Here is a 27,233-nt window from a genome sequence, read left to right on the forward strand (position 1 = left end):
TCATCTCATATATAATTCAGAAGTACCAACTCAAGATTTTTTAAGAAAAACGCAAATTTTCTGCAACACTGTTTATTCAAAAGAAAGTTCGCACAAATTTCGACCCTATGTTGATGTTTTGGTGAAAACTGTCCAAGCTTTTTTGTCTAAGTAGAAATTAAAAATCAGGATTTTCCATTAGGGAGAGTAGGGTAAAATAGTCTTGTAAAAATAAAATGTCGAAAATTCATAAATTTTTATAGGTGTATAAAAACATGACGTATGTCCTTTCTAACTTGAAAACTTATTTAAACTTATTTCTGTGCGCCAACTTAAGAACAATCAATTAAATTGTAAGTTTTTGCACACTGTTTGTTTGCAAGCCAGTTTGTGATAGTCGCGACTCAGGATCTGACTGAAACAAGGTTTATTTCTATATGAAACTATTTAGCAAAATTCTAGGATGGACATTTTTCGGAAGGACGGGCAAACGAAGCGGCAGAACTACTTCCGCGAAAGGGATCACATCCTTCATTGACTTATTTCAGGAAAACGCCTACATCCAAGAAAAGAATATTGATTCTTCGTGATTCCGGACAAACAGCTACTTTTGAAGAATGGATTAAATCCAAGATTGTCTAAATCAAGGCGAACGCCTACTTTCACAGAAGGAATCACTTCCACCATTGCCTTACCTCGGACCAACGCCCGGGATTAAATTCAGTACCTTATTCCAGGAAAACACATACATCCAAAGGACGAATCACATGTACCATTGCTGTATTCTGGACAAACATTTATTTCCACAAGAGGAATTACTTTCACTTAAAAAGGGATCAAATCAACCATTGCCTTAGGGGTCGTTCAACAATGATGTCACAGGTTTTAGGGGGGGAGGGGGTCTAAGATTTTGTGACACTGCATATACAATGTATACAAAAAAGCGTGACAGAAGGGGGAGGGGATCTAGAAATCTCAAAAAGTAGTGGACGCCATATTTGAATCGTCCCTTAATCCGGACAAACGCCTTCTTTCAAAGAAAGAATCACATCCACCCAAGCATTTTATCGATCATTTAGTAATTTGCGTTCGATCATTTAGTAGTTTGTCAATAACTCATTCCAAGAGCTGAATTTTAAAATGTATTGGATGGTGGACGTCTAGTGCGAAGGTTTTTCTACAACTCTGCCTAATGGTTCGTTTTTTTCAATTCCACTAGTAACGGAGTTATAACTATAGTTTCAGTAACTTAGACTAAATGATAACAAAATTCCAAACATTTAGTTTAACTTACTGCAGCTAGTGATATAATTAGTTGAATTCTAACAACGAACCATTAGAAAGAATTGTCGCCGATTTTCGTCGGCGAAGCCAAATAGCCAAGTAGCCAAAATTATTGAAAATTGTACCACTCGTGTTAATCCCTGCTCTTCGTATTACCCCTTCCAAAGCGATGTTGAATAGCAGACACGAAAGACCATCACCTTGCCGTAACCCTCTGCGCGTTTCGAAGGGACTCGAGAATGCCCCTGAAACTCAAACTACGCACATCACCTGATCCATCGTCGTGATCTACCGTGTCAGTTTATCCGGAAATCCGTGTTCGTGCATTAGCTGCCATAGCTGGTCCCGATCGATTGTATCATATGCGGCCTTGAAGTCGATGAATTGATGATGTGTGGGCACGTTGTATTCGCGGCATTTCTGCAGTACTTCGCGAATGGCGAACAGCTGGTCCGTGGTGGAGTGTTCGCCCATAAAACCCGACCCACGAACTCCCTTGCAATTGGTGCTAGTCGACGGTATAAAATTTGGGAGAGTACCTACCTTGTAGGCGGCGTTCAAGGATGTGATTGCGCGGTAGTTGCTACAATCCAGCTTTTCGCCCTTTTTGTAGATGGGACACACGACACCTTACATCCACTCCTGCGGCAAAACTTCCTCCTCCCAAATCTTGGTAATGACCCAGTGCAGCGCTCTAGCCAGTGCCTCCCCACCGTGTTTAAATGGTAGTTGGTCAACCCCAAGGGGCTTTGTTGTTCTTCAGCTGGCCAATCTCCTCCTGGATTTCCTGGAGATCCGGAGCCGGTAAAATTATGTCCTGCGTGCGTTCTCCCAGGTCCATCACAATACCAACATCTTCGTCTGCCACATCACCATTCAGGTGTTCTTCGTAGTGCAGCCACCACCTTTGGATCTCCTCACGTTCGTTCGTTCCCGTTTATGTCCTTACACATATCAGGCTGTGGCACGTGGCCCTTACGTGAACGGTTTAACTTCTCATAGAACTTTCGTGTGTTATTAGCGCGGTACAGTTGCTCCGTCTCTTCACGGTCTCGATCTTCCTGCTGGCGCTTTTTCCTCCGGAAAATCGAATTCTGTTTGTTCCGCGCCTGTTTATATCGTGCCTCGTTCGCCCTCGTGCGGTGTTGTAGCAATCTCGCCCATGCTGCATTCTTCTCTTCCACTAACTGTTCACATTCGCCGTCATACCAGTCGTTTCTCTGATCCGGGGGCACCGTGCCAAGTGCAGCGGTTGCGGTGCTACCAATGGCGGATCGAATATCTCTCCAGCCATCTTCAAGAGACGCTGCGCCTAGCTGCTCTTCCGTTGGGAGTGCCACTTCCAGCTGCTGCGCGTATTCTTGGGCTAGTCTACCGTCTTGTAGCCGCCCAATGTTAAGCCGCGGCGTCCGACTTCGACGCGTGTTGTACACCGTCGAGAGTTTTGAGCGCAGGCATACTGCAACGAGGTAGTGGTCGGATTCAATATTCGCACTGCTGTAAGTGTGGTCGTTCGTAATGTTGGAGAAGACTTTACCGTCGATTAGAACGTGGTCGATTTGGTTTTCCGTTTCTTGGTTAGGTGATCTCTATGTGGCCTTGTGGAAATTTTTGCGGGGAAAGAAGGTGATTCGGACTACCATTCCGCGGGAGGCTGCGAAGTTTATGCATCGTTGGCCGTTGTCATTCGATACGGTGTGCAGACTATCCGGTCCGATGACCAGTCTATACATTTCCTCCCTTCCTACCTGTGCGTTCATGTCACCGATGACGATTTTGACGTCCCGCAGTGGGCATCCATCGTATGTCTGCTCCAGCTGTGCGTAGAACGCTTCTTTCTCGTCGTTGATGATGCTATAGTTGAAGAAACGGTCTTTAATCCTCAGCTTGCACATCCTTGCGTTGATTGGCTGCCACCCGATGGTGATTGGCTGCCACCCATCACACGATGGCGCATCTTACCCAGCACTATGAAGCCGGTTCCCAGCTCGTTGGTGGTGCCACAGCTTTGTTAGAAGGTAGCTGCTCGATGCCCACTTTTCCACACTTTCTGTCCAGTCCAGCAAATCTCCTGCAGCGCCACGACGTCGAAGTTGCGGGCATGTAATTCATCGTAGATCATCCTGTCGCAACCTGCGAAACCCTGCTGTGGGCAGCAGGGACTATGTCCAAGGGCTTGACGACCCCTCCCCAGGTCATCTGCGAGTTGTGGAGCTTGCCTAGGATGTGGTGGGGTTTGACAGTGGGCCCTGTTAAATTCGTATAAAACACTGCATGTATCCGCAAGTGTGCCGCTCAAAGCGCACAAGCCCAAGTCCTGGTGTTAGGTGGGACGCTAAACAACCCTGGCACGATGGCCCTCCGACGAGACAGGAGGTTTGCGTAGGCCCAATAAGCCGCCTGGAAAACCAATAATTACAAACAATATAAGAGATAATGCGACTCGATTAATCGGCAAAGACCTAGGCGACGAATAAAGGGATCACACCTACTATTGCCTTAACTCGGGCAAACGCAAACGCATTCATGGGGTACCGCGTAAAAATAATCGTCAGTGTAATAAACATTACCTAGCAATCTGATAATTTTCTCCGTAAATCTAATCTCAAAAGTTTTCAAAGTTACAAAAAAATTTAAATTTTGATAGCAGGATTTTGAGCACCCCTAAATCATGTCCGATGGAGCTCAAATTAAGCATAGGGGCATATTTGAGGGCTTAGGAAATGTCTATTTTGAGCACCCCTAAATCATGTCCGGTTTAGCTCAAATTTAGCATGAGGGATATTTTTGGCTACGACAACGTTTGCGTATCGTCCGTGTTAAAATTCGATGAAAAAAAAATTTCATCATCTGAAAAAATTTCCAAGTCCCAAAATGTTCTAAGACATAAAACCGATTTCGTTCATTTTTTTTTAAATAACATCAGATCTTGACGTTTCATGCATTTTTAAGTCAAAATCAATTTCAATAAATTCAATTTTTGACTTTTCCTTTGGACCCCCCTTGGTGTTACACAGGATTTTGTTTTTACGCGATTTTTTTTCGCTCGTATTTTTGATCGTGTGACTTCAATTTGCCACCAAACTCTTCGCAACATGTTTGAAAAAATCCAGAATAAATCAAAGAAAAATCACATGATAATTTTTATACGTTAAACATTTAGGATGAGTGGAAAATTGAGAAAATGTAAATCGTGTAAAAACAGTATCCAGTGTATTGTCAGGGGGTTTTTGTAGACCAAATTTGCAATCATTTTTCAGTACAATTTCAAGTTTTTCGTCTTTACTCTTCTATTCCTAGGAGGAGTAGTCTTCGTACCTTCTGAAAGTTCTTGGACATGAAATAATATTGTTTATTTTATTACCGAAAAAGAAATGAATATTATAAAACATGTTAAATAGTAATTCTTGGGCTCAATACAACAATGTTTTCCAACTGTAACACGTTTTAAAAACCATCCAATTTTTTTTTATTTAAAATATAACTATAAGAATGCTTTTCCTGTTTCTAATTTACTTACCCCGAGAAATATTTTCACTCGAACTGCATAACTCGGAAGATTGAGACAAACGAATACAGTGGACACTATCAGCAACATTTTCGTTACTTTGATTTGAGAGTTCGCTACACGACCTCGACCTGTAAGGATGAGAGACGAAAAAAGATAATCGCAACAATTTCAACCAGCAATTCTTCGGTTGACAACATTTCGTTCCACCACAAACTGATTCACTTTCATTCAAACATACCAGCAACCAAACCACAAACGCCCACATCTTCGCGTAATCTTCCACTTAATCGCGCTAAACTCGAATGTAATCAATGGGAAACCGCCAAACCACATCAAATATAGCCCACAGTGTTTCCTGTGGTTTCAATATTTGATCGAATGTGTTTTGCAAAAAATATGTTTCGGTTTCGGTTCATCTGTTTTTATTTTTGAAAATATCTTAATTAAGCTGTATACAGAGCAATTCGAAAGCATGTATGGTGTTGAAATGAATGCAATAAAAATCATAAGATATTTACGTTTTGCCAAAGATGTACTAGAAGGTTTTAAGTTCACTTAAAAATGTATGCATTATTATATTAAAACTAAGTATTACTTACTAAAATAATTCTTCTTCTACTTCTTCGTTCCGCTCATATAAGTAAGTATTTAATTATGAGTTAGTATAGAATATAAAATAAATTTTGAAAGGATGACTTTGCCTTGTTTCTAAAAACACAACATAAAATAGTTTAAGTTTTAATCATTTAGGCATTTTATTGTCAATTATATTTTAATACATAAACTAATATACAAATAAACAAATAAAATATCGTTCATAGTGTTAAGGGCAAGATATTCTCAGTGAAGCAATTTCTCACACGAAACAATTATTTTTTAGACTATAGCATTTTCGATCACAGTTTGGGTCCCACTACACAAAGTGCACTGACAGGTAATCAGAAACCAGCAGACAGTCTTACTGTAATGATGGACTTGCTGTACAACGGTGTTCCCGTTCAGGAGCTGTGCATCGGAGGAAGATAGATTGAGCTGATGCTGATGATGATGGCGCCGGGACTCCCGCAGTCCGCCAAAGCTGTAAATACAAAGAAGCACACCCAGCAAGCCTTAATAAGACGTAATTAATATTCATTTTTTTATTTTAGGGTTTGAACACCCCAGATTTCTGTTGCCGTTGTCACTGTCGTCAACGTCTATCGTTCATGAATAATGAACGCCGATTTACGACGGCGGAAATTGGCGTTTGATGGTTTTTATGTGGCTTACCTCCGCGGCATCGTCATCGTTCGCCGTACCCCGGCAAATTTCCACACGGTTAGGGCAGTAAATGTATTAAGGACCACTATAACCGTGAACGGCACCACGAACACCAGGATCGTGTCCAAGTAATTGAACATCGTCATCTGGTCCTGAAACAAGCAGGAAATGTAGGAAAATTACTTATTAAATATTGATAATGACATGGCACCATGTGTGTGTTATGATATACATAAGTTGATTAAAACGTTTTGAAGTGATAATAAAAATCTGAAATTTCAAACGAAGGTACACCAGATGTATGAAAAATTGACCCATGCGTTGATGCTGTAGCAGATGAAGTCTTCGTGGAGAACTAGGGGAAATGTTCCGTTTTTCATCTCATTGAACATATATTCATCTCATCGCAAAATAAAGAAATACAGCACCAATCGAGTCGCTTCTTTTTGCTAACACGCGTGCTCACTGGTGAAAAAAATCACAAAAATAAGAAACAAACCAAATTCCTTTTCATTGCTTTGTTTTTGATGGGATGGAAATAGGAGCTATGGGATGAATTGCCGAAACGTTCCCCTAGTTGTGTTTCGGACTAAGAGCGATGAGCAAGTGATGATGGTCAGAAAGACTCAGGAAGAACAAGTCATCTTTTGAAAATAAAAGGAAGCGAAGCGAATCTGCCAGCATGGTGTTTGATTGATTTTAGACGAATGAATTACATAAGGGCAAAAGAGATAATATTAGCCTAGTATGTAACGATTGCTCATCACGCAAATTAATCAATAACTCCTAGTGATAATACATCGTTTTGTAAAGAGATATTTATCACTGCGTATACCGCGATCAGATTTTAAGTTTAAAACGCTATATCTCAGCAGCCCGTTGACAAAATAGAGGAGTAATAAGTTCCTTTGCTAAGCTTTTCATGAGAACTGGAAACATTTCTTGTACCTACTTGTAGTTTTAACCGATATCCCTTGAAAATTCTTTATAGTTAGAAATAGTCGTGGTCGCGATAGTTCAGAAAAGTTCTTTGCAAAAAGATTACCATTTTCGTCCGAGCTTTACCGAAATTTTCATCAAAGTGCATTACCGATGGAAAATTGTTAGATTTCAAATTTGCTTTCATGTAATTAAAGAAGCTTTTTGGACAGGACGTCATTAAAAACTCGGATTTTGAATTGTATTGGTCAAAAGTATTTCGGGTGGCACAAGATGCTCAACGTACACGTCCCAAAAGCTTAATTTCTGCAGGGTCAGCTACAGCTCCGGCCACGTCCTTGTGTCATCGGGGAAGGAACGAAAGTATTATTAGTACGGGAGGCAAATATTATTGCTCTAAAAAGGATTACCCTTGGTACGAAACCGTTGTGTTAAATTCTTGTGAAATTTATCGAGGTTGCGTGAAATTGCTTCAAACATTCTATTGTCTGACCCGTGCTACTCTATTTGTGAAAAAGAAGTTTATTTACATTTCTTATTTTATGTCCCAAGTTACAGGGTTGGACCATCTTTGGTACTCTTTTAACTATGTTCTAAAGATGAGATTCTTTGATACACATTAATTACACGAAAAGTATTTTCATATAAGTGTTTATCAGCAAATAACATGTAATCACACTTAAAATAAATCGCAGATTTCTGTAAAATGTCACCAAAATCACAACCGCAGAGCTGTTCGGTAAATAATTTTAATGATTTTTGGTGGTTTTCACCGAGCTTGTGACAAGCGCGGTGTCAATCACCGTCAATAGACATAGCCCGCTGTCATCATTGAAAAGCAATATTTAAAAAAATATTGTGTCCACAGAAAATCGCTCTTGACTATGCCCTACGCCCTTGACTCACGACTTGCTCCGACGTTTTGAGGTCCCGAAAGGTCCCGATAGGTCCTATCGGAGATCTCAACATCTCAGACAAATCTTGAGGGACGGGAAAATTTGTGAGTCCCAAAATTGTTCAAATAGGTTCTCTAAGGGCTAGAGGCAGCAGGGACTATGTCCAAGGGCTCGACGATCCCTCCCCAGGCCATCTGCGAGTTGTGGTGCCTGCCTAGGATGTGGTAGGGTTTGACAGTGGCCCTGTTAAACTTCTACAAAAAGCTGCACAAGTAGGCTCCGCCAAAGCGACCGTATGCCGCTCAGAGCGCACAAGCCCAAGTCCTGGTGTTAGGTGCACAGGCCCAATAAGCCGCCTCTAAAAACAACCATTACGAACGACATAGAAGATAATACGACTCGATACAATCGGCAACGACCTAGGCGACGAATAAAGGATCACGATTGGAAGCTTGGAACATGGAACTGCAAGTCGCTAGGCTTCGCAGGTTGCGACAGGATAATCTACGATGAATTACATCCCCGCAACTTCGATATCGTAGCGCTGCAGGAAATCTGCTGGACAGGACAGAAAGTGTGGAAAAGCGGGCATCGAGCGGCTACCTTCTACCAAAGCTGTGGCACCACCAACGAGCTGGGAACCGGGCTTCATAGTGCTGGGAAAGATATAAACCGGTCATCGGACCGTATAGTCTGCATACCGTATCGAACGACAACGGCCAACGATGCATAAACTTTGCAGTCTCCCGCGGAACGGTAGTCCGAAACACCTTCTTCTCCCGCAAGAATATCCACAAGGCCACATCAAGTAACGGAAAACCAAATTGACCACGTTCTAATCGACGGTAAATTCTTCTTCGACAACACGAACGTACGCACTTACCGCAGTGCGAATATTGAATCCGACCACTACCTCGTTGCAGTATGTCTGCGCTCAAAACTCTCGACGGTGTACAACACGCGTCGGAGTCGCCCGCCGCGGCTAAACATTGAGCGGCTACAAGATGGTAGACTAGCCCAAGACTACGCGGAGCAGCTGGAAGTGGCACTTCCAACGGAAGCGCAGCTAGGCGCAGCGTCTCTTGTAGATGGCTGGAGAGATATTCGATCCGCCATTGGAAGCACCGCAACCGCTGCACTAGGCACGGTGCCCCCGGATCAGAGAGATCAGATCAGATCAGAGCCCGGATGCAGCATGGGCGAGATTGTTGCAACACCGCACGATGGCGAACGAAGCACGATACAAACAGACAAAACTCGATTTATCGATGGAAAAGCGCCAGCAGGAAGATCGAGACCGTGAAGAGACGGAGCAACTGTACCGCGCTAATAACGCACGAAAGTTCTATGAGAAGTTGAACCGTTCACGTAAGGGCCACGTGCCACAGCTCGATATGTGTAAGGACATAAACGGGAACCTTCTTACGAACGAGCGTGAGGTGATCCAAAGGTGGCGGCAGCACTACGAAGAGTGCCTGAATGGCGATGTGGCAGACAACGGTGGCAGTATGGAAATTAACCGAGGAGCACGCGCGCAGAACATGCGACTTCCGGCTCCGAATCTCCAGGAAATCCAGGAGGAGATCGGCCGGCTGAAAAACAACAAAGCCCCTGGAGTTGACCAACTACCATTAGAGCCGTTTAAACACGGTGGTGAGGCACTGGCTAGAGCGCTGCACTGGGTAATTACCAAGGTTTGGGAAGATGAGGTTCTGCCGCAGGAGTGGATGGAAGGTGTCGTGAGTCCCATCTACAAAAAGGGCGATAAGCTGGATTGTAGCAACTACCGCGCAATCACATTGCTGAACCCCGCTTACAAGGTAACTAACACCAATTGCAAGAGAGTTCGTGGGGCAGTACCAGGCGGGATTTATGGGTGAACGCTCTACCACAGACCAGGTGTTCGCCGTACGTCAGGTATTGCAGAAATGCCGCGAATACAACGTGCCCACACATCATCTATTTATCGACTTCAAAGCCGCATATGATACAATCGATCGGGACCAGCTATGACAGCTAATGCACGAAAACGGACTTCCGGATAAACTGATACGGTTGATCAAAGCAGGTTTCAGAGGCATTCTCGAGTCCCTTCGACTGCTTCGTGTCTGCTATTCAACATCGCTTTGGAGGGAGTAATACGAAGGGCAGGGATTGACACAAGTGGTACAATTTTCACGAAGTCCGTCCAGTTATTTGGTTTCGCCGACGACAGTGATATCATGGCACGAAACTTTGAGAGGATGGAGGAAGCCTACATCAGACTAAAAAGCGAAGCTAAATGGATTGGACTAGTCATCAACACGTCGAAGACAAAGTACATGATAGGCAGAGTCTCAAGAGAGGTCAATGTAAGCCACCCACCACGAGTTTCTATCGGTGGTGACGAAATCGAGTTGGTTGAAGAATTCGTGTACTTGGGCTCACTGGTGACCGCTGATAACGATACCAGCAGAGAAATTCGGAGACGCATCATGGCAGGAAATCGTACGTACTTTGGACTCCGCAAAACTCTCCGATCGAATAGAGTTCGCCGCCGTACCAAGCTGACTATCTACAAAACGCTTATTAGACCGGTAGTTCTCTACGGACACGAGACCTGGACGATGCTCATGGAGGACCAACGCGCACAGGGAGCTTTCGAAAGGAAAGTGCTGCGTACCATCTATGGTGGGGTGCATACGGTACGTGGTGGTGGCGGACGGTACGTGGAGGAGGCGAATGAACCACGAGTTGCATCAGCAGTTGGGAGAACCATCCATCGTTCACACCGCGAAAATCGGAAGACTGCAGTGGGCTGGGCACGTAGCCAGAATGTCGGACAGTAATCCTGTGAAAATGGTTCTCGACAACGATCCGACGGGAACAAGAAGGCGAGAGGCACAGCGGGCAAGGTGGAGTACGATTTGCGGACTCTCCGCAGACTGCGTGGTTGGCGTAGTGCAGCCATGGACCGAGCTGAATGGAGAAGCTTTTATGTATTGCACAGGCCACTCCGGCCTTAAAGCTATGTTCATTTAGAATCCGGAATCATTTATTGTATTGCAGCGGCATAGAAAGTGACCGCTGCAAGAATTCTTTTACAACGGTTTGTCTACCTGGGCGCCCGCTTGCTGTGGTATAAATTCCACGATGTTTCGTGCAACGAGTCAAAAATTATTCCAGATGGAACCCGAAAGGAGACAAAAAAATTTGCACACCCACGTTGATAATCCTGCTCATTGACGATGGAACCTACGTCAAAATGGATTTCGGACAGCTTCCTAGCCAAAAATTCTACATGGCGACGGCACGAGGAATAGTTCCTGCGAAGTTTAAGTTTGCTTTTTGGACAAACTTGTAAAAAACAGATGATTTTGGCAAGGGATATGCAGCTGTGGAGCAAAGACCTAAGTGTTTGTGACGAATAAGACGATGGACTCGAAGCTGCACAAGGAGGAATGTCTCAAAAACCGCGGTCTGCCTTTCATAAAGCCCATAAAGGTCCCGTGAAGTTTTGGCCAGATTTGGCGAGTTGCCACTACAGCCGGGAAATCATCCAGTGGTACTGCGATAATAACGAAGATTTCATCGATAAAAACCTAAATCAACGCAACTACCCACAGCTCCGGCCCATCGAGACATTTTGGGCAGTAATGAAGCGGAAGCTTGAGAAAAGTGGAAAAACAGCTCGGGACGCGACTCAGATGATCAAAATGTGGAACAAATGTGCCAAGGAAGTTGACTCCGGAGGTGTGCAACTTTTGATGAGAAGAATAAAGAAGAAGGTGCGAATTTTTACTAGAAACAAGAAGAAATAATTTGCATCAATATTTTAGCGTTAGCGTTAGCGTTAGCGTTGTTACGGTATACTTCGTAGATTGGACACTAGTGATACTCATGTTTCTTATGGAATCCTTATCCAGATTGCTATCGGAAATCACGGTGGGGAGTTACCCTTGATTCCAATCTAAGATAACAATGGCATAAGCATGAGGATTACTACTCCCGGCCACGCCCATCTTTACCGTAACTAGGGATAGGAAAGGAAATGTTGATGTAGAACTTACTTAACGAGAGGCCCCCGACTTGGCGACGCCCTCATAAGTTCTACGGAGTTGGTGGTTTGGTAGGGTAAGGTAGGTCATGGAGGTTTGCCTCAAGCTGGCAATTCGACCCACAGACTATGTTGTTTACCTGTTTTTATTTAAACTCTTGCCAGCCGGCTGTCGAAAGCGTATGCTAATATCAATTTTATTTACAGTTTATTCTTTAAATAATTTACAGACGATTTCTTAACCTCAATCTATCAACAAATATCCGTTGAACAAATCTAAATTTACCAAATTTGTACTTTCTGCTCAGTGAGCAAAACGATTATTCTAGGTTCATCGAATACAAAAATCAAACCATGCCTTTTAAAGATAATTATACTAAACTTTTTACAAAGTTTTATTTCAAGTATTTTCGCGATTTCTGATATAAAATTCAATAGCAAACAATTAAACAAAATTAAAATATTCTAGCTAAATTTTACTATTTTGGTCGAGCATGGGTCAGCCGCCTGACACCCGCGTTGAAAAATATGTTCCATGCTTGCCCCCCACATAATATAATAACGTATGCTAATCACTAATGATACTAAAAGATTTAAATGAAATTAGGCATTGTTCCCGCTTATCATTTTAGCACCGCAAGGGGGAACTTGGCCAGTACCCACTGCACTTTTCTTTCCCTTTCCACAAACAATTACCATCATTTGTGATATTTCAACGGAATTTTATTGGGAATTCTGAAAAGGCAGACAATCAATGCAGTTAGATTGCCAGGTAATACGTGCACATCGTAGCACTGGTGATGCATCACAATCGTATATATACAGGAGTATATGCACTATATGATGACATTGACCGGAAGATTGGATAAGCATTTCCCCCCGAAATAATTTGCATCAATATTTTTTCCTTAAAGTACAGTGAACTACCCTTGTTTTGATGTATTAACCTTATTTGTACGTCAATCCGTTACCGAGATACAGATGATTTCATTATTCCGGATTCTAAATGGACATAGCTTTAGTCTGGTAATAAATAAATAAACGGCTGAGCAGGACCGGATTTAGCCGGAACGGGGCCCGGGGCCGACAGCTTGTGTGGGCCCCAAAATGTACAAAAAAGGGTGGTTTTGGTACATAAGTTTTGTGGGGGGCCGGGGCCACGCTTTTTTTATTGCTTTCACTGATGAATCCCACTGTCAATCAAACCCCACCACATCCTAGGCAGGCACCACAACTTGCAGTTGGCCTGGGGCGGGATCGTCAAGCCTTGGATATAGTCTCTGCTTACCCTCTTCAAAGCGATGGTAAATAGCAGGCACGAAAAAACAAAACAATCGCCTCACTGCAACCCACTGCGCGTTTCAATGGAAATCGCCTTGACCAACCGTGTAAGTTCATCCGGAAATCCGTTTCTGGGCATTAACTGTCATAGTTAGTCTCGTTCAATTGTGTCATATGCGGCATTGAAGTCAATCTTTTGAATACATTATGTGTGGACAGGAGACATGCTGTATTCACGGCATTTAAGCAGTATCTGGCGTACGTCAGACAGTTTCGTCAAAACAAAAACAGTTAACGACGTATGGTCAAGGATTACCGCGGTTTCCCAGAACCTATAACACTTGTAATCGAGCGCCGTAGAAGGTGTTGCAGAAGAACCTGGAGATCAAATGTGATGATACGAGGTTCACAAGGAACATTTGGTTCAACGTAGGTGCCCTTAGCTGTGAAGGACGAAGAGGTGAGCACCAACCATGGTAGATAATAACCATTGAGACAATTCAATAGAGTAATAAAAGCCCCTCAAAGATTGAATCTCACGAGAGGGTTATTTTACATGATTTCATTCAGTGTATTGTACCACGGTCACATGTAGTACCCATCGCAAAAGTCCAAAACGGTTACGTTTTAAGGTTCCCCCAAACACACGCGACGCGACAGTCGCGACGCGATTCTATCACTTGGCGACAGCGATTTTGTCGCCGTTGGTATGGAAGCGTAAATAGACCATTGCCTGCAGCGACCTAACGATAGAATCGCGGCGACTAGTCGTCGCAGTCGCGGCGATGTAGTCACTTAGGTTTGGGGGAGCCTTTATTTCGCGTTTGGATTATATTCCGTCGATACCTTATTAATTTATATGGGTGAGATAAATTTATACGCCTTATTTATTGTATTTATCGAAATTATAAACTGTATACGTTTACAACGTCTTCATTTGAAATTACATTTCAATTAGCATTTTAAAATCCGTGACAAATCTATCTTGCAGTGAAAATGTAAAACCATCACGTAACCCTCGTTGCGTCAATGCGAATAATGGAGTCCAGTGTGGCACTTCAATACATCATTTCGGACCGGATCAACACGAGAGTGACAGTTGCGCATTTTGTGGTTTATGCCCGGTCTTATCTCACAGTAGACTCCCTCCATAGCATTCCACGGACCGCTGCACAGAGACGGCAAGAAATAGAAAATAAGAAACCAATAAATCTAGTGACAACCGGGAGACATCGCTTAACGTTAGATGGTGCGTGCTCCGCCAAGCAGTACGTCAGCGAAGAAGCTGGATATTTATTTGAAGGCCCTGATCCTGACAAGCTGAACGGTTGCTCTAAATAAATATCGTCCATGTATTTCCATCAATTCTTTTCCTTCTCTAACCCCTATCCCTGATAACCGGTCGAAGTTCGCGAGTGGAGTGGACGAACATCTGCTAGCAACCTTTATCCAGCAATCCAGCTTTAACAAGAAGCAGAGGAGTAAACTGGAAGCCATTCAATGACGTCGCTGGAAAATGAGACGGCGTAGAAAAAATATTACGAGCCATAATGTCGTTTGGAACGGCCAGGACGATTCCTTATATAGCCATAGAAAAAGTGTTATCAGATGATGTTGGAATCCAGAAGCTTTGAGCGAAAAAAGTAGGGCAACCTAGGGTTTTGTCATATTGTCCATACATTCTTGTTCCTTTAGATGTCGATGATTTTTTTTAAACTGTGACATGCGTTGTTGAATGTATACAGATGGCAGGTTGAGCACAAGGTGTTTATTTCGGTGTGAAACTGTTGATCGAAGAAGAATTACGCAGTGACGAAATCGTGAAATGCCCTTCTCAGTTTCATCCAAGATAATGAGCTGACAATTGACATTTTTTATCCACCCTTGGTATCACCGGAATCAGCATGACCTTAGTCATTCGAACAAGCACAATGTCTTATAAATTTAACACATTACAAAAGTTGGACGCCGGAAGTCGTATGCTACATAATATATGATACTGGTTTCCGTTTTGAATTAGAATGGGGTATCCTCTAGCGTATAAAAATGTACAGAAGGGGAGGGGACGTGGGTACCGTGTAATACTAACAAAGAAAATTACACACAGTATCGAGTAGCCTTTCTTGGAACTTTCATTAAAATACCTTAAGTCGATCGAGAAAATTTTGGGATCTGAAGTAGGGCTGACTACACCTTACGTACGGGCGAAAACGAAATATGTAAACAAGCATTAGGGGAGGAGGGGTGACCGCGGCCCCTTAAACATTTGGTTAAATTAAACATATTGTTAAGCCCAAACTTATATAATTGGCATAAAGAATGCATTGTAAACATTAAAGTTTGTTGATTTTTTAACATACAGATGAAAAACAAAAAACATGTAGAAAATTGATGTCCTCAAAAGGATGCGGGTAGACCCGCTATAGCTATAGCTATAGTATACCCTTTAGGGGTAAGCCCGCCACATTATAAAATAAGCCTCAATTTTTGTTAGATAATAGTATGGAAAAGGCAGGTGGTCTTCGCTGATGGTTCCGGTCCGTACTTTCTTGTTGATTGTTCGTTGCGTATGTTTTTTATAAGGGTGGCTTGCAGGGCCTGACACCAAACCACCTAAATTTCCGGAGGACCATTACTCTTTATTTCTGGTGGACCATGGTGCACAGTTTCACTTAGAGTCCCTTGCTGGTACTCGGACGATGATCAGCCGCCCTAACATGGAGAGCAGACGCTGTTTTGAGCCGATCCTGACATGGAGAACAGACGCTCAGTAAGATTTGCACATCCGGTGAGGAGCCCCACCCCCCCTTCCCTGTCAGCATACGACCATAGTTCCCACCGGGGTTGGTTACCCGATCTTCCCTAAGGTTGCTCGTATCCCGGCCAGCACTACGGGGGATAGGAATAGGAGTTGCTGGATAAGAAGCTAAGGACCGCGAGATGAGATCTATTTTATTCCTTCAGGTACGCGAAGTACCAATGGTTGTTGCTTATGATGTTGCTTATGAACTTCCCCCAGGAATTGCCTCAAAAATTCTTTTAAGAACTAGTTTAGGAACTCCTCATAGAGTTACTTCGGGAACTGCATCGAAGTTCTTTCGGAAATTACTTAAAGCACTCCTCACTAGAATTCCTTAGGAAAGTTATCCATGAAATTCCTTCGGAGATTCCTTTGGACATTTCCCTAGGCATTTATTTGATTTCAATAACTTCAACAGAAATTTCTCCAAATAGTTATAATTTACTTCCCTTAGGAATTGCCACGGAAATTCCTCTAGGATTTTTTTCAGGAGTACTCAAGGAGTTACCTCTTAAATTCCTCTGAATTTTTTTTGGAAATTTCTATAGGAACTCTTCAAAAATATTTCCAGAAATTTCTATTTCAGAATGTCTTCTTCGAAAATTCCTTCACAAATTATTTCGAAAATTCCTCCAGAAATTGCTTATGCACTTCCCTCAGGAATTGCTTAAAAAACTCCTCCATGAAGCCTATGTTAAGTTCAAGGAGTAACTTCGGAAATCCCTCAAGGATCTCCTTCAGAAATTCCTCCAAAATGTTTTCGTAAATTCCTCCAGATGTCCAGATAAATTTCCCTCTAGAATTGTTTCTAAAACTCTTCCTGGAATTCTCTCGGAAGTTCCTGAAGGAGCTACTTAAGAAATTTCTTCGGAAATTCCTCCAGAAATTCCTTTGAATTTGTTTCAAAATTTTTTTTGGAAATTACTTAAGGTACTTCTTGGACAATTCCAACCAAAATTCTTCCAGGAATTTGTTTGGAAATTCCTCCAGATATTGCTTTGGGCATTACTCCAAAAATTATGCAGAAATTATTCAAGGAATTCAAGGAACTAGATTCTTTGGAAATTCTTCCCGGAGTTTCTTTAAAAATTTCTTCGGAGTTTTTTATTAAAATTTCCTCTAGGTGAATTTTTGAACAAATTCTCGAAAAAAACCGCTGGGAGTTCTTATGGAACTTCTTTCATGAGTTTCATCGAAAATTTCTCGAGGAATTTCACAGAAAATACCTTTATTTAAATCTTAAATAATTTCATCGGAGATGCTAAAACAAATTCCTTTGAACTTTCCACGAAATGCTTAAACAAATTCTTTGGAATATTCCACGAATGAATTCCTCCAGAAGTTCCATATGAATTTTCAAAAAAAAATATGGATGAAGTTTCTAAATAATTTTTCGGAATTTCAGAAATTTCCAAAAGAATTCCTGGAAAGGAAAACCTTTCGGGAATTTCTACAAGAATTCGAAAGGCAATTTTTTCGGGCCCTTTCCGGGAATTCAGAGAGAGATACTTCCAAGAATTCGAAATAGAATTCCTGCGTGAATTTGGAGGATAACTCCTCGTAAAATTTAGAGAACGATTCCTCAAAAAAAAAAAATCGGACGCGAGTTCTTCGGGAATCCTGGGGGGAGTTCTTTCGGGAATCCCTTGAGGTATTCGGAGAGAAAATCGTCTGTAAATTTGAAGGGCATTTCAGAGAAAAATTTCTCCAGGAATTCGGTCGGAAATTCTCTCAGGAATTCGAATCAAATTCCTCCGGGAGCTCGAATGTTAATTTCTTCAGGAATGTAAAGGAAAATTTCCAAGGGAATCGGAAAGGAACTCTTCGGCTATTCGGAGAGGAATTCCTCCTGAAATTTGCTTGGAGTTCCTCCGAAAATTTAAAGGAGAACTCGTTGATTTCAGAGGAAAATCCAAAGAGGAGACATTCTTGAAGTAACTTCTTGAGGAACTTCCGGAAGTAATGAAGGTATTTCCAAAAGAATTGTTGGAGGAAATCCTTAGGCAATTCCTGAAAGAAGTTCATCATCAATATCTGGAGAAATCTGGTAATGAAACTCCTGGAGATATTGCCAAATGAATTCATAAATGAAAGCAATTCCTAAGAAAATCCTGTGGAGGAATTTCTAGAGTAATTCCTTGAAGATCTTCCGAAGAAAAAAAAGTTGTGGAATTTCTTAGACAATTCTTGAGGAAAGTTCATAAACAACATCTGTGGGAATTTCCAAAAGAAATCGTAATGGAATTTTTGCAGGAATTTTGTAAGGAATATCTGGAGAAATTCTCAAATACATTTCTGGATCAATTTTAGGAGACATTTTCAAAGGATTTTTCGGAGGACCATCCCTAAGAAATTCTGAAGGAATTTCCGAGGAAAATCCTGAAGAAAGTTCATAAGCAACTCTGGAGCAAGTTCCATAAGAATTTCTAGAAGAAATCACGAAGAAAACTGAAAAGCTTCTGCCACCAAATTATCACTGTATCAATTACGTCAAAATAGCTGGTGAATAACTATTTAGAACCTTCATCGGGGTAAGAATGGGTGATAGATCTTACCAACAGCCTGGAGGTCGGATAATAAAATCGTTGAAAAAGCTAATTTGTAATTGTAATTTGGTTATCTTGTTTTCAGATATATTAAATCTATTACAGGCATTCTAAATAGTTGAAATTGGGAAAAATCGCACCAGAAAATGCAAAACTGGAAGTGACATTTTACTAAGAGTCGTTACGCTGGGATATGGATACTCAAAAGTTGAGCGTAACGGTGAAAAATTGGGTCATATCACCTCCCTCGGTACAACACTGGAGCTGACAATATGACGTCCCTAACCACGAATCCCAAGGTATCAGGCGAGCCGTTCCGAGGGGAGAAAATAATTAACCAGGTAGTTAACGGAGCCTGCAATGCTGGGTAGACACCTTTTCGTGATGCATTGTGGAGTAAGATCTACCACACTGTGCTCTAGTTTTTACTATTCTTGTTAATACTTTAATGAGTGATGGTCGGGAGAGTATGAAAAGACTAAATTTACCTTTAGATGACCCATCTTTTGCACCTTTCGGAGGGAGCCAATGGAGTAAAATATAAAAGCGTAACTCAATCTTGGGCTGGTTCCGAAGCCGACGACATGAATCTCCGAGCACTAGAGTGCTGATCAATTAGGAAAGAAGCAGATACGAATTTGGTGGATCTGCTGAACCCTCTGACTGATTAGAGCTCTGTGTAAAGCTGAGATTCCGACATGCCAAAAGCAATGGAATCGGATCTCTGTACAAAAACTCTCTCTGTACAAAATTCTAGTTTCACAGTAGCCGGGCAATCAGTGGAGAATGTTGAAAGCTTCTTGATGATGATGATGATGATGATGATGATGATACTACCATCTATTGTAGCAAGGTACCTGCCGATAGCACTGGTCATATCTGATAAACGATTTGATCGTGATTATACTATTGTTTGTATTTCATCAAACTCCTGTATGAAGGGCCAAAAATGAGTGGGGTGGTTCCATAAGCAGATACACTTATGCAAAACCACGGGATGAATGAAGAATCTCCTTCCAGAAGAAAGTTCGTACATACACTAATACAATCTAGCCCTCGTTTTTCAGATTGACCCAATAGATGGGGAGAAGAGCCCGCCCTTTATCCACGAGATGTAATAGGAAGTTAGCGATTTCACTCTTCCTATCCAAATCGCTTCAATCGGGTGCCCTGATGGTTTTAGTATATAGTTTCAATCAAATTTGATATGCAATAAAAAATATATAATGGAATTATTTCACCAAGCCTCAATGCGAATGTCCGGAACGAGTGAGATGCTTTCTTCAACATAAGTTGCAGTCTTCATGTTGTCGCCAATCATTCGTCGACTAATATGCTTGATTCATCGCATCCGTGTCAGCTTGATCCATAGGTAGGAATAACTCGAACATCCCGCTACAATCCTGCACGCTCTCAGGTCCCTGTTGCTGCCCAGGCGCAACGCAGATGAGGCTTCATGAATTAACGGGCTCTGGAATTGCTGACCTCCCCGACCTCAGTGCACAAATTTCTGGTCGTGTTCCGCTCTCATATATGCCATAATTGTATGTCCTTGTGGTAGATCCTCCAATAGTTGAGGGACTGCCCGGTGTCTGGTTCCTGCCTTTGCGAGTTTAATAAATATATGGAAAAACAGGCAGATAAGTGACCGCACCAAAATACGAATTTTCAACTCTAACGTGAAATCTGTGCTGTTATACGCTAGCGAAACATGGTGGGTATCAGTGGAGAACACGCAACGGCTGCATGTGGTCATTAACAGATGCCTGCGGTATATAATTCGGGCCTGGTGGCATCACAACTGGATCTCAAACAACGAACTCCATCGCCGTTGTCACCAGAGGCCGATAGCAACAGAAATTCAAGATCGGAAGTTGGGCTGGAAACGAAATCTGTAAACAAGTATTAGGCTGGAACCCAGCGGGACATCGCAGCAGAGGCAGACTTAGAGGCTCATGGCGGCAAAGCCTCAATAAAGAAATAAAAGAAGTCGACCGAAATCTATCCTGGCAACAGGTTAAAGCGATAGCTGGACAACGCTCAGGATGGAGATCTTTCAAGTCGGCCCTTTGCACCACCGGAGGTGTACAGGACCCATAAGTAAAAGTAAGTAAGTACAAAAATATGTTTGAACTTCAGTACCGATGCATGGTCAAAATCAGTTTTATCCCACTTATTGTTGAAGCCGAAATTGATGGAGTGACGCCCCTTTGAGAGTTGGTATAAGCCATTTCTCTAAGGGTATAAATAGCGGTACCTCAATCTAAAGAGGCCTCAAATTAAGTTTGAGAAATATCTTAATAAAAAACGACTACTTCATTTCTTCTCAATAGAAATGGAGCAAAAAGACAAGCACTAGACCAATGGCACGGGTATACTAAAAAAGTACAATGAAATCAGGGGACTGAAGAGAAGGCTAATACGCCTACCCGCCATTCATTCAATATGGCGTACAATGTTTTTGTTTTAATTTCGTTTGATTCATGATACCAAAACTTCGGAAGTATCGACGAGCTATTTTTCGACATAAAGAAGCCATACAAACACAAAAGGCTCGATGTACCTCAACTAATTGCAAATTTTCGCCAGGAGAAGTTAATTGCCGATAATTAGCACTAACTGCGTATGAACCAATTACCCAAAATGAGCGCTGAATTCGGGTATATTACCCAGAAACTGGGTGCCTAAAACAGAAGTACCAAAAACGATGTTGGGTAGAGTGCCATTGTATCGCGGATGACAGGCGTTTCACCCTCCTGAATGAAATAGACGCAGTGGCTCATCCCGAAAAAAGGAGTCGAAGGATTTATTACCGTCCAAATTAAAAACCAAAGCTTCATTTTAAATTCAATCAAATATCACTACGAAGCAGCAAATTAATCTTTACCAAAATCAGAGCCCCAAGAATCTTTCATAAATACTTGCCTTCGGGATAGGGGCCATCCAGAAACCACGTGGTCATATTTTTGAAGATTTTCAACCCCCCTCCCCCCATGTGGCCTATCGTGGTCATTTGGCAGAACCCCCCCTCCCCCCCCTTTGACCACGTGGTTTTTTCTCAAGTAAAAAAAATAAAAAAAAAACCTGTGTAACTAAAACATTCACCAAAAGATCGGTTTATCAATTTTGAAGATGGACAGCATGGAAATTATAAATTTTCACGAATTCAAACATTTTGATGATGTTATCATGTTGTAATGTGTATCGGGTATTAGGATATCTAGAACTCGTACACCTTCGATGCATCAGGAGGATACAAAAAAAAATGTGGACTCGCGAATATGTTATAAAAATTTCGAGAAAAAATTGTAATGGTTTAGAAATTTTCCAAAATATCCAGCTTACTTTTTTTAACGGAATCTCTAAAGATTTTTTTTCAAAATCCTGGGCAACCTTAATGAATCTTCAAAGGAAATTCTTCTAAATTTCCAATGGAAATTTTGTTCGTTTTCCAAAAGAAATTCTTAGACATTTTCAGCAGTTTTTTTAAATTTCCAAAACAAATTATTCGGAATATGCCAAAATATTTTCGATGGAAATTCCTAAGATTTTCCAATAGAAAATCGAAAAAAGTTCATCTGAAACAACAATAATGAATTTTCCGAGGAAATTCCGATGTTTTTACAAGTGAAAATAACGAAAAAATTGTACTTTTGAAGGAATTCCTTAAAAAATTAAATCAAAATTTTAAAGATTTTCTGATGTGAAAATTCCTTAAAATTTTTAAATTATTTTCTGTGCATCTTTGCATGGTAAAGATTTAAAGCAATGTTTAGCTGAACCTACAAAAAAATCAAAATGATTTCCCGAAGAAGAATGAATTCCCGATGAAATTTTGGAAGAATTTATGGTACAAATTAGAAAAAAACAAGAATCTCGAGAATTATAAAGATTTATATTTACTATTAATTGTTGACTGGAATTGAAGTTGCTTATGAATGTGGCTTTCTCAGTCTGAGGATAATCAAAACGGCTAGATTTTGAAATTACCCGACGTTTCGGCCGAATGTATTTGGCCTTTTTCAAGGGAAATTATAAAAATTATAAAAATTATAAAAACGGTTGACAAATAATTTCCCTTGAAAAAGGCCAAATACATTCGGCCGAAACGTCGGGTAATTTCAAAATCTAGCCGTTTTGATTATCCTCAGACTGAGAAAGCCACATTCATAAATAAAGATTTATTTTTTGAAAATCCAAAGATTTTTTTGAAGATAATCCATAGACTCTTCCGTGGAAATTCTAAATAATGCCTCGAATATTTTTTTTTTTTTAATGTGATAGAATTCACAAAGAGCGTAAAAAAGTATTCCGAAAAAATTTCATTTCAAAATTCCAAATTTGAAAAAAAAATCTAAAAACAAAAAAACAACGGAAATATCAAAGTGTTTCATGTGGCATTGGCTGTTTAATATCTTTCGGAAAATCAGAAGAGTTTTTATTGAAAAATTTAGAAGTCTTCTTCTTCTTCTATGGCTCCATATTCCAACTGGAAGTTGGTCTGCTTTTCAACTTAGTATATTATATTCTATTAGCATTTCCTTTATTATAAATTGAAAGCTTTTATATGCCAGCCATTGCACGATTAAATATCTTGTGTAGCTAGTACGATGGATACACTATACCTAGGATGTCGAGAATGTTTCCCACCCGAACACATCCTAGACAGCAATGAGAATCGAACTCGTCATCTCCGGGTTGGCAATCCTACGCCTTTGCTCGCAAAGCTAACTGGAGGCTGAACATTTTGAAGTGCACTCCTTAAAATGTTCGAAAAACTTCTTTTAGAAATAAAGAAGAATTTCTGGTGAAGATTCGAAAGAACTTGTCGTAGAAAATTTCATTAGAAAGTTAAAAAAAAGTATATGAAAATTTGAACATTTTTTTTTCCACCGAGAATTATATGTATTTCCCACGGGACTGTTTTGAATTTTCAGACAGAATTCACATGGATTTTTTTTCGGAGTTTTAAGGAAATTTTTTCGCAATTTACACTGGAGATGTTTTGTTTTTTTCATCAACAATTTGTAACAAAATTTCCAAGCAAAATTGTTCAGAGAGAACTGTTCAAAAATCATTCTGAATGCCAGCACTTTATCAGGATTATATGAAGTAATGTCAAAGTTTTTACAGCAAATTTCTTTACTGGATTTTTCCTGAATATCCACAAGAAATTCTTTTGAAGTTTTTTCTTGGATTATTGTAAAAACATGAATATTTTTCAAATTTGTAGCTGCTGATGCAAAAGTGTCGGCGGCGTGATGCCAAAAACCATCTGCGGCGGGGGCGTGGCGCGGCGGATTTTTTTTTTATATTTTCCCATTTTTCCTTTCCAAATTTTTGTTGTGGAAATTGAGACTGAATCGCAACCTGTTTTTTCGTTTATTTTTTTATGGAGAAAGGATCTAAGGCTAAGATGGTCAAATAGCGCAGATATGCATCGGCGTTACGACCGACGCTGCGTTACCGATTTTTCTCGATGCACACCTGCGTCTTTTTAACGCTGAGTTGAAAAGGCGCTACGTGGGCATCGGCCCTGAGATGCGCTTTGCGTTCAATGATTAAATCATTAAATTTTAATGATTTGTATTTTTTACACCGCTATTGTTATTCACCAAAAGTTTTTCGTGTAAAAAAACCACGTGGTTGGAGAGCAACACCCCCCCCTCCCCCATATATGACCACGTGGTTTCTGGACGGCCCCATACAAGAAACTGGAAATATAAATTAGCTCAGACTAGCTTCGAACCAATGACGTAGCGAACGAGAGGCCGTAACGATAACCACATGTCTATACACATTTCGTTAAATATGCAACGAGCGAAATGCGCGATACATGATGCTCTTTTTCAATCACACCTTCATTGAAAATGAATCACCCACTTTTAAATTAATTGATTATTCGTCTTCGATTGGATCGTACAGACTACTCTCATTCTAAGTTCCTTATTCTAGATTTGAAACAATATTTGGACACATTAAAATCAAACAAATTACAAACATTATTAAAAGCTCTCAGGCAAGAGCTATAGGGATTATTGTATCCGTACGTTGTTCGGTGGGTTGGGACAGCGAGTAAATCAGCGTGACGCAGGCTATGGCTAGCTCTTATCCTCCCTTGATACTTTTTAGGCACTAAAAAATGACTTCAAAAAATCATAATTCCGTTGATTCTCAACCGATTTTGATGATTCACCTACCAAACGAACCGGTTAGGTCTCTAGTTTTCAAACCTGAGAAGAGAATCGGAATTGGCCTCATGGTTCCGGAATAATTCCGGGGTCGAGTGGGGTACCTTTTTTTTCTCAAATCAAATGACCATGCTTAAACTCTGAAAACTAATTTTTTGATGTGTCCCACTTCATGAAATCACGAGACATGTTCATTAGTGCCTGTTCCAAGGTTCCCTGGTGGGTTTGGACAGGTTCTGCGGCATTCCGGGGACCTGGTTCCCCCGGGACATGGCCACTTTTCGATTTGATCCGAAACCCATCTTGCGATGTCTCAAACTTCATGATTTTGCAAAACAAGCTCAATAGAGTCTAATTTGAGGTACCTAAGTGGTTCTGGTCAGGTTCCGTGGCATTCCGGGGACCTGGTTCTGGGAAGTGGCCACTTTTGATTTGATCCAAAACCCTACTTGCGACGTCTCAAACTTCATGATTTCATGAAACGAGCTCAATAGAGTCTAATTTGAGGTAGCTGAGTGGTACTGGTCAGGTTCCGTGGCATTCCGGGGACCTGCTTCCCCCGGGGAACTGGCCACTTTTTGATTTGATCTGAAACCCTTCTTGCGACGTCTCAAACTTCATGATTTCGGGAAACAAGCTCTAAAGAGTCTAATTTGAGGTAACTGAGTGGTTCTGGTCAGGTTCCGTGGCATTCCGGAGACCTGGTTCCCCCGGGGAAGTGGCCACTTTTCGATTTGATCCAAAACCCATCTTGCGACGTCTCAAACTTCATGATTTCGCGAAACGAGCTCAATAGAGTCTAATTTGAGGTACCTGAGTGGTTCTGGTCAGGTTCCGTGGCATTCCGGGGACCTGGTTCCCTCGGGGAAGTGGCTGATTTTTTTATTTGATCTGAAACCCATCTTGCGACGTTTCAAACTTCTTGATTTTGCGAAACGAGCTCAACAGAGTCTAATTTGAGGTACCTAAGTGCTTCTGGTCAGGTTCCGTGGCATTCCAGTGACCTGATTTCCCCGGGGAAGTGACCACTTTTCGTTCTGATTCGAAACCCATCTTGCGACGTCTCAAACTTCATGATTTCGCGAAACGAGCTCTAAAGAGTCTAATTTGAGGTAACTGAGTGGTTCTGGTCAGATTCCGTGGCATTCCGGGGGCCTGGTTCTCCCGGGGAAGTGACCACTTTTCGTTCTGATTCGAAACCCATCTTGCGACGTCTCAAACTTCATAATTTCATGAAACGATCTCAATAGTGTCTAATTTGAGGTACCTGAGTGGTTCTGGTCAGGTTCCGTGGTATTTCAAGAACCTGGTTCCCTCGGGAAGTCGCTGATTTTTGGATTTGATCCGAAACCCATCTTGCGACGTTTCAAACTTCATGATTTTGCGAAACGAGCTCAACAGTCTAATTTGAGGTACCTGAGTGGTGCGGGTTAGGTAACGTGGCATCGTGGGTCCATCAAGGAAGTGGTCCCTTTTGATGTGATCTAAAATCCATTTTGCGACGACTCAAACTTCATGATTTCACGGAACGAGCTCAATTAAAAGGTACTTGAGTGGTGCTAGTCAGGTTCCGTTGCATCCCGGGATCCGTGTTCCCCGAGAAATGACCACTTTTTGCGGTGACGACTTCTTGCGACTTCTCAAACTTCATGACTTCGCGAGACCTGGTTCTCCCGGGGATGTGGTCATTTTTCAATGTGAATTGAACTGAACAATATTTTGACGTCTCAAACTTCATGATCTCGCGAAACAAGAAGACGTTTCTCATTATGTCAGTAACCTGGTGTCCTCGGGGATGATTAAATTGCTCTATGTATTCTGAATCCTGAATCATGTAATCTGTAACATGAACAACGAAACATGAAATTCTAAAATGTTGTACATGCTCTCGAGTATTCTGAGAAATTTTGTACTTCTGGATAGTTTCCACCTGACACAAGTGATACGATTCAGGAAGGGTTTAAAAATGCATCAAGAACCTGCCTGGTAAACCACATTCCCTGAACGCCACGGAACATAACATGCACCACTCGAGTACCTTGAAAAAATCTCTATTGAAAATGTCTTGTGAAACCATGAAGTTTATCTAGAGATGGATTTCCGATCACTACAAAAAAGCCCACATCTCCAAGAGAACCAGGTTCTCGGAATGTCACGAAACCTGATGAATACCATTCAGATACCTCGAAATAGAATCTATTGAGTTCGTTTCGTGAAATCTTGAAATTTGAGACGACGGAAAATGGGTTTCAGATCACATCAAAAAGGGACCACTTCCCTGGTAGAACCAGATTCCAAGGATGTAACATAACCTGACCAGCACTACTCAGATACCTCAAATTAGACTCTATTGACTGCGTTTCGCGAAATCATGAAGTTTGAGGCATCGCAAGATGGGTTTTGAATCAAATCGAAAAGTAGCCGCTTCCCCAAGGGAACCAGGTTTCCAGAATGCCACTGAATCTTATCAGCACCACTCCAGTACCTCAAATTAGACTTTATTGAGCTCG

The 27,233-nt window shown here is 41.4% G+C and overlaps 1 protein-coding gene across 1 annotated transcript in view; it reads right to left on the reverse strand.

The window, feature by feature from the left end:
• LOC134210957 (cysteinyl leukotriene receptor 1-like) overlaps positions 1-27,233 on the reverse strand; it is a 53,434-nt gene that overhangs the window by 15,232 nt on the left and 10,969 nt on the right. The window contains exons 2-4 of the mRNA XM_062687414.1: positions 6,044-6,186; positions 5,737-5,852; positions 4,784-4,902 (exon numbers count right to left, since the gene is read on the reverse strand). Of these exons, the coding sequence (XP_062543398.1) occupies positions 4,784-4,902; positions 5,737-5,852; positions 6,044-6,186 (378 nt within the window). The remainder of the gene's footprint in view (positions 1-4,783; positions 4,903-5,736; positions 5,853-6,043; positions 6,187-27,233) is intronic.

This window comes from Armigeres subalbatus, chromosome 2 (assembly GCF_024139115.2).
Source record: "Armigeres subalbatus isolate Guangzhou_Male chromosome 2, GZ_Asu_2, whole genome shotgun sequence".
In the NCBI taxonomy this organism is placed as follows: domain Eukaryota; kingdom Metazoa; phylum Arthropoda; class Insecta; order Diptera; family Culicidae; genus Armigeres; species Armigeres subalbatus.